The 7,131-nt window shown below is 71.3% G+C and overlaps 1 protein-coding gene across 1 annotated transcript; it reads right to left on the bottom strand.

Annotated features, from left to right (window-relative positions):
- Nucleotides 1–1,886: 1,886 nt before the first annotated feature.
- PHOX2A (paired like homeobox 2A) lies at nt 1,887–6,030 on the bottom strand (the record flags this gene model as incomplete). Its single annotated transcript, XM_082498580.1, has 3 exons — nt 1,887–2,330; nt 3,974–4,161; nt 5,811–6,030. 3 exons carry the CDS (start codon nt 6,028–6,030, stop codon nt 1,887–1,889), a joined length of 852 nt encoding a protein of 283 aa, XP_082354706.1.
- Between the last annotated feature and the right edge of the window lie 1,101 nt (nt 6,031–7,131).

Here is a 7,131-nt window from a genome sequence, read left to right as displayed (position 1 = left end):
CCCTCTCGTCCTGCGCCGGGGGGGGACACGCGACACTCCCCGGGGGGGAATAGTGGGATGAGGAACTGGGTCCCAGTATGGTCCGGGACCCCCCAGACTGGTCGTACCGGTCCCGGCACGGTGGGGGACCCCCATCCCCGTCCCCCCCCGCGGTCCCCACTGCACAGCCCCCCCCCATCCCCGGCACCCCCTGCGGACCCTGACCCGGCGCCCCAGCGACCCCCTGCCTGCACACCCTGCCTGCGCCCTGCCTGCACCCTACCCAAACCCTTGCCCACACCTCTGCCTGCCCCCTGCCTCCTCCCTGCCTGCCCCCTGCCTAGACCCCTGCCTGTGCCCTGCCTGCATCCCCTGCCTGCACCCTGCCTGCCCCCCCCTGCCTGCCCCCTGCCTGTGCACTGCCCGCCCCCTCCCTGCCCATCCGAGGGGGGGTGCGGCCCCCCCGCCCCCCCCCCGCTGCCCCCGGGGACCGTCCCCCCCACGGGGGTGCTGCATGGGGCACCCCTCTCCCCGCCCCCACATCCCTACTCGGGGGTCTTTTTTTTTGGGGGGGGGGGGGAAGCCACCCCCAAACATCCCTAAGGTGCCGGGGCTCGGGGCCGGGGGGGGCGGGGGGGGTTGGCAGTGACCTGCAGCGCGGGGGGGGGGGGGGGGGGGGGGGGGGGGGGGCGGCCTCTGCAATAAATTAAGTTTTATTTGGATTAGTGTCATCTGCAAACGGGGTCAATAAATTACAGAACGGTTAAAAAAAAAAAAAACAACAAAAAAAAAAAAAAAGAAAAAAAGGCAAAACCCAAACCCACCTCAGCCGGGGGGGGAGCGGGGGGGGGGGCCACAGACGACCCTCGGGCGGGAGGGGACGGGGGTCCGACCGCTGCACGGACAGGGCCGCGCCACGGACACGCGGGGGGGGGGTGGGGGTGTCAAGCTGCGCCCCTCCCCCCCCCCCGGACCCCCCGTGCGGGGGTGATGTGCCGGGGGGGGGTCCCGGCCTCGACAGCGGCAGCTCCGCCGGAGCATCCCTCCGTCTCCCGGCACAGCGCCGCGGCCCCAGAGGGGTCCCTCAACCTGCTCCGGGGGGGTCGGTCCTGCACCAGCCCCTCTCCTGGGGGGGTATGGCATCCCCGGGGGGGTCAGCCCCGGCGCAGGGGGACAGTGATGGCACCTCGGTGGCGGCAGCGAACGCAAAGCCCCCCCGTCTGGTGTTTGCCCCCCCCCCCCAATTCCCATCAAAATCCCCCCCCCTTCCAACCCTGCCAGGCTGGGGTGCTGCTGGGGGGGGGGCACATCCGTGTCCGCAGGATTTGGGGGGGGGGGGGGCGGCATCACCCCCTCCTCACGCCGAATTCTTCGGCACTGCTCATCCCGCGCCCCCCCCCAGAGACCCCTAAAGTGCTTCCTCCCCCCTGGCCCATGGGGGGGTGGAGGTCTCAAGGGGAGGGGGGGGGCACCGCAATGCCGCAGCACCGCCAGTGCCGTGGGGAGCCCCTCAGCTGCCCCCACCCCTGGGGTGCACCGGGAGCCCCCCCAAAAGCGTGCTGGAGCGATGGCTGGGCGCTGCTGCCCCCCCTTTCCCCCCCCACCCTTTTCCCACAGCACCCAGGGGTGGGTGGGAGGTGTCCCCCACCTCCGGGGTCCGTCCCATCAGTGCAGGGTCCGGGAGGTGTGTGTGGGGGGTCCCATGACCACCCCCCCCTTTGGGCGCAGGCAGCCAGGCAGGAGTTGGGGGGGGGCCCCGGTCCATCCCCCCCCCCCCCCATCCCCCCCAGCAGCCGTTTGCCGGAGCATCGTTACTGGGAGCGGTGGGGGGGGCGGCGGTGGGGGGGTCCGGGGTGGGGTGGGAGGGGTGGGGGGTGGGGGGTGGGTTTGGGGTGAGCGTTGGCGCATCAGAAGAGGTTTGTCTTGAGAGCGTTGGGCTTCCGGTGGAAGGAGGAGAGGACGCCGGAGAAAGGTCCCGGCACGGCTTCGGCGGGCTGCCAGGCCTTCAGCAGCTCGGCGGCGTTGGCGGCACCGCCGCTGGTGCTCACGCCGGGCCAGACGGGTGCCTTGAGGGGTTGGGGCGGGTGACCGGGTCCCATGGGTGGTCCGGCACCGGGGCTGGGGCTGAGGCTGGTGCCGGGGCTGCCGAGACCGCCGGCGGCGGGCAGGGACGCGGTGCTGTCGGGCGTTGGGCTGCAGTTGGACTCTTTGGACTCGTCGTCTTCCGAGGAAGAGCGCGGCTCCGACTTCTTGCCGGCGGTACCGCCCGTGGTGTTGCCGCCACCGGCCCCTTTGGCGTTGGCCGCCCGCTCTTGCTTGCGGAATTTGGCGCGGCGGTTCTGGAACCAGACCTGGGAAGGGGAGTGAGGGGAAAGAGGGGACGGGAGGACACGGCACCGCCGTCCCCGGGGGGTCTGGGGAAGCCGTGGGGGGCAGAGAGCTGCGCGGCCCCCGGGGTGCCCCTCGCCACACCCCCACTCCCACGGGTGACACCTTTGCCGCCACATTGGGATTACGGTGTCGACGACGGGCACTGGCACTGCTGCGGTGCCGTGGCATGAGCACCGGTGACGCCAGGGGACACCTCGGGCAGTGCCGGGGACAACACTGCACCCTGTGGGGACAGACGCCCCTCCCGAGGCAGCTTGTGCCCCCCCCCCCCCCCCCCCAGCTCCCCGGCACGCACCTTCCCTGTGGTGCCGACCGTGGCGTCGGCCCCGTTCATGTCCCCACCGGGGACGGAGGTGACCCCAAAGGTGGGACCCCCCCAGCCCCATGGATGCCCCACCCTGGGGTACCAAGACCCCCCAGCCCCATAGGTCCCCCATCCTTGGGGCCAGGACACCCCCAGCCCCATGCGTCCCCCGTTGTGGGGTACCATAACCCCCCCAGCCCCATGGATCCCCCATCCTTGGGGCCAGGACGCCCCCAGCCCCGTACATCCCCCATCCTTGGGGCCAGGACCCCCCAGCCCCATGCGTCCCCCATTGTGGGGTACCAGGGCCCCCCCAGCCCCATGGATCCCCCATCCTTGGGGCCAGGACCCAAGGAGCTGCCCCAAACCACCCCGTTTCCACCCAAAACCAGAGGGGAGCTGGAGGGTGAGGCCAGATGGAGACCCCCCCCCACCCCAACCCCCACAGCTGGATCCCCTCCCCCTGCGGGATGTCACACTCCCCATTGATCCCCCCCAACCCCCCCCGAGCAATGTCCCCCTCTCCACGGGGGTCCCACAGTGAGATTGGGCGCCCCATGGGGATGGGGTGCGGAGGAAAGGGGGGTCTGCACCGATGTGGGGGGGTCTGAGCTGACATGGGGGGGTCTGCACCAACATGGGGGGGTCTGTGCTGACATGGGGTGTCTGTGCTGACATGGGGGGGTCTGCACCGACATGGGGGGTCTGCGCTGACATGGGGGGGTCTGCACCGACATGGGGGGTCTGTGCTGACATGGGGGGTCTGCACCAACATGGGGGGGTCTGTGCTGACATGGGGGGGTCTGCACCGACATGGGGTGTCTGCGCTGACATGGGGGGGTCTGCACCGACATGGGGGGCTCTGCGCTGACATGGGGGCCAGTCTCGGTCCCCCACAGCCTCCCCCCAACCCCCCCAGGCATTTGGGGCTGCACCACATCCCTGCTGGCGGTACCAGCGTGACGGTGATGTGGCATGAACCGACCCCCCTCACCAAACCTTTGCCAGGCGCCGGGCTGGGGGGGGTGGTGCTTCCGAGCCCCCCGGCAGAGGAAAGCGTCCCCCTCCCCTCACCGCTGCGGTGACCAAGCCCCCCTCCCTCTCCCCCATCCAGCCGATCCCCGGGGACACAGGGAACACCCCACAGCTGCGTTCCATTCCCCGGGGAGGGGGCTGTCCCCACGCCGGGTCGCCGCAGTGGGGTCCCCATCGCTTCCCCGCCCAGGAGCGGAGCAGCAGGGTGGGGGGCAGCCTGGGACCCCCCTCCCGGTCCATCCCCAGTCCCCCCCAGCAGCTCACCTGCACCCGGGCCTCGGTGAGGTCGATCTTGAGGGCCAACTCCTCGCGCGTGTAGATGTCGGGGTAGTGGGTCTCGGCGAAGACCCTCTCCAGTTCCTTCAGCTGAGAACTGGTGAACGTCGTCCGGATCCGCCGCTGCTTCCGCTTCTCGTTGATCCCCGATGGGTCCGAGAAGAATTTGTAGGGCACTGGGAGCGGGGGAAAAAGGGGGGTGAGAGGGGCCGGCATGGCGGGAAGGGATAAACCGGGCAGGGACACAGCGGGATTCAGCGGGAAGAGTGGGCAGGAGATACTGGGCAGGATGGACCAGGCTGGGATGGACTGGACAGGGATGCACAGGGAAGGACACACCAGGCAGGGATGCAGCGGGCTGGGATGGATCGAGCTGGGATGGATCGAGCTGGGATGGATCGAGCTGGGATGCAGTGGGCAGGGAAGGAATGGGTGAGGATGATCTGGGCAGGACACACCGGGCAGGGATGATCCGAGCAGGGATGGCCCGGGCTGGGATGGACCGGGCAGGGACACCGGGATTCAGCGGGAAGAGTGGGCAGGACACACTGGGCAGGGATGCACCAGGCAGGGATGGACCGGGCAGGGATGGACTGGGCAGAGATGGACCGGGCAGAGATGGACCGGGCAGGGATGGACCGGGCAGGGATGGACCGGGCAGGGATGGACCGGGCAGGGAGGCGCCGGGCAGGACGCCGCCGGCGGGACGGGCAGGGCGGTGGCGGCGGCGGCGGCGATGGGGCTCTCCTCCCCGCGCCTCCCGGTCCCGTTCCTTCGGTGCCGCCGCCGCCCCCTCGGCGGGACGGGGGGTCCCGGGCGGCGGGAGCGGGGCCGGGGTTGGGGGGGGGAGCCCGGTACGGAGCCGGTGCCGGTGCGGGGGAATGCGGCCGGTACCGTCCGGCGGCTCTTTCGTTGTCGGCGCATCCGCGGGCAGCGCGTCCGCGGCGGCAACGAAAGCGGAGCGGGGAGGGGGGACCCGGCGGCGGCGACCCCCCGTCAGCCCCGCTCCGGAGCCGCCGCCGCCCCGGGGACCTCGGGGGAACGGGCACCGCGCTGCCGGGAGCGGCCCCGGAGCGGGGGGCTACGGGGGCGGCGGGGAGCAGCGGGTACCGGCGGTACCGGGCATGGGCGGTACCGGGAACCGATCGCAGCGAGCAGCGGCGGTACCGGGAACTCATCGCACCGAGTACCGGCGGTACCGAGCGCCGGCGGTACCGGCAACCGATTGCACCGAGCACCGACGGTAGCGAACATCGACGGTACCGAGCACCGACAGCGGCAGTTACCGACGGCATCGAGTCCTGACAGTACCGAGCACCGGCGGCACCGAGCACCGGCGGTACCGAGCACCGGGAACCGACGGTAACGGACACCGGAGGCAATGTGCACCGAGGGTACCGAGCACCCACAGTACCGGGCACCGGAGGCATCGAGCACCGACAGTACCAGACAACGATGGCACCGGGAACCGACGGTACCGGGCACCGGCGGCAACGGGAACCGACGGTATCGGGTACTGGCGGTACTGGGAACCGATGGCACCGGGAACTGACGGTACCGGGCACCGGCGGCAGCGGGAACCGACCGTCGCGGACAACGATCGCGCCGTGCACCGACGGTACCGGGCACCGGCGGCAACGGGAATCGACGCTATCGGGTACTGGCGGTACTGGGAACCGATGGCACCGAGCCCCGACGGTCCCGGGCACCGGCGGCATCGACCACCGACGGTCCCGGGCACCGGCGGCACCGAGTCCCGACGGTGCCGGGCTGCTCCCGGTGGCGGCGGAGGGGGGGTGGGGGTGGGGGGGTGCGGGTGCGTTACCTGCCGAGTACGGCGAGGGCTGGTGGTCGCGCAGAGCGCCCAGGGCGCAGTTGGCGGAGGCGAGGGGGGGGCAGGCGGGCCCGGTACCGAACCCCCCCCGCATGGGGCTGTACTGGAAGGAGCCGGCCTGGCTGCAGGGGCTGAACTCGTAGGCGGACGCCTCCATGGCGGCCACGCAGGAGTCGTAGGAGTTGAGGTAGGAGTAGTCCATGGCGAACATGGAGCGGCGGTGGTCCCGGCAGTCGCCCGCCCGTTACCGTCGCCGCCGCCTGCCCGCCGGCCCCCGGCCCGCCCCCGCCATCCGCCGCCCCAGCCCGCCCCGGGCCGCCGCGCCCCGTAAATATACCGGGCGGGGGGAGCGGCGGACAAAGGCTGCGCTCGCCGGGGGCTTTTGCATGACAATATCTCCCGGGGACGGCGGGCGCAGCAGGAGCGGGCGGAGCCGCCGCCGCCCCCCCCCGCCCCCCCCCCCCTCCGCCGCCCCCCGCCCTTAACCCGTGGGGGGAGCCCGCACCCCCCTCCCCCCGCCCCGCACCGGCCCCGGCAGCCGCGCACGTCGGGGCGGGCGGTGGGAGCGGCCCCGGCGGCCCCTCTGTCCCTCCCCGTGTCCCGGCCCTCGGCGGGGCCACCGCGGCTACCGGCAACAGCGGCGCCGGCCCGGGCCAGCACCGGGCCCGAGTCCCGCGTGTCCCCATCGCTCATACCATCGCTGTCCCCATCCCTCTCCCTGTTCCCACCCTCATCCTCATCCTGCCCCCATCCCATCCCATCCCATCCCATCCCATCCCATCCCATCCCATCCCATCCCATCCCATCCCCATCCCATCCCATCCCATCCCATCCCATCCCATCCCCATCCCATCCCATCCCATCCCATCCCATCCCATCCCATCCCATCCCATCCCATCCCATCCCCATCCCCATCCCATCCCATCCCCATCCCCATCCCATCCCCATGCCATCCCCATCCCATCCCATCCCATCCCATCCCATCCCATCCCATCCCATCCCATCCCATCCCATCCCCTCCCCATCCCCATCCCCATCCCCATCCCATCCCATCCCATCCCATCCCATCCCCATCCCATCTCCATCCCATCCCACCCCATCCCATCCCATCCCATCCCATCCCATCCCATCCCATCCCATCCCATCCCATCCCATCCCCTCCCCATCCCCATCCCCATCCCCATCCCATCCCATCCCATCCCATCCCATCCCATCCCCATCCCATCTCCATCCCATCCCATCCCATCCCATCCCATCCCATCCCATCCCATCCCATCCCATCCCCTCCCCATCCCCATCCCCATCCCCATCC

This window comes from Vanellus vanellus (assembly GCF_965231255.1).
Source record: "Vanellus vanellus genome assembly, chromosome: 1".
NCBI classification, from domain to species: Eukaryota; Metazoa; Chordata; class Aves; order Charadriiformes; family Charadriidae; genus Vanellus; species Vanellus vanellus.
The sequence above is the reverse complement of the archived record's forward strand: the minus strand, read 5'-3'. Positions and strand labels throughout refer to the sequence as shown.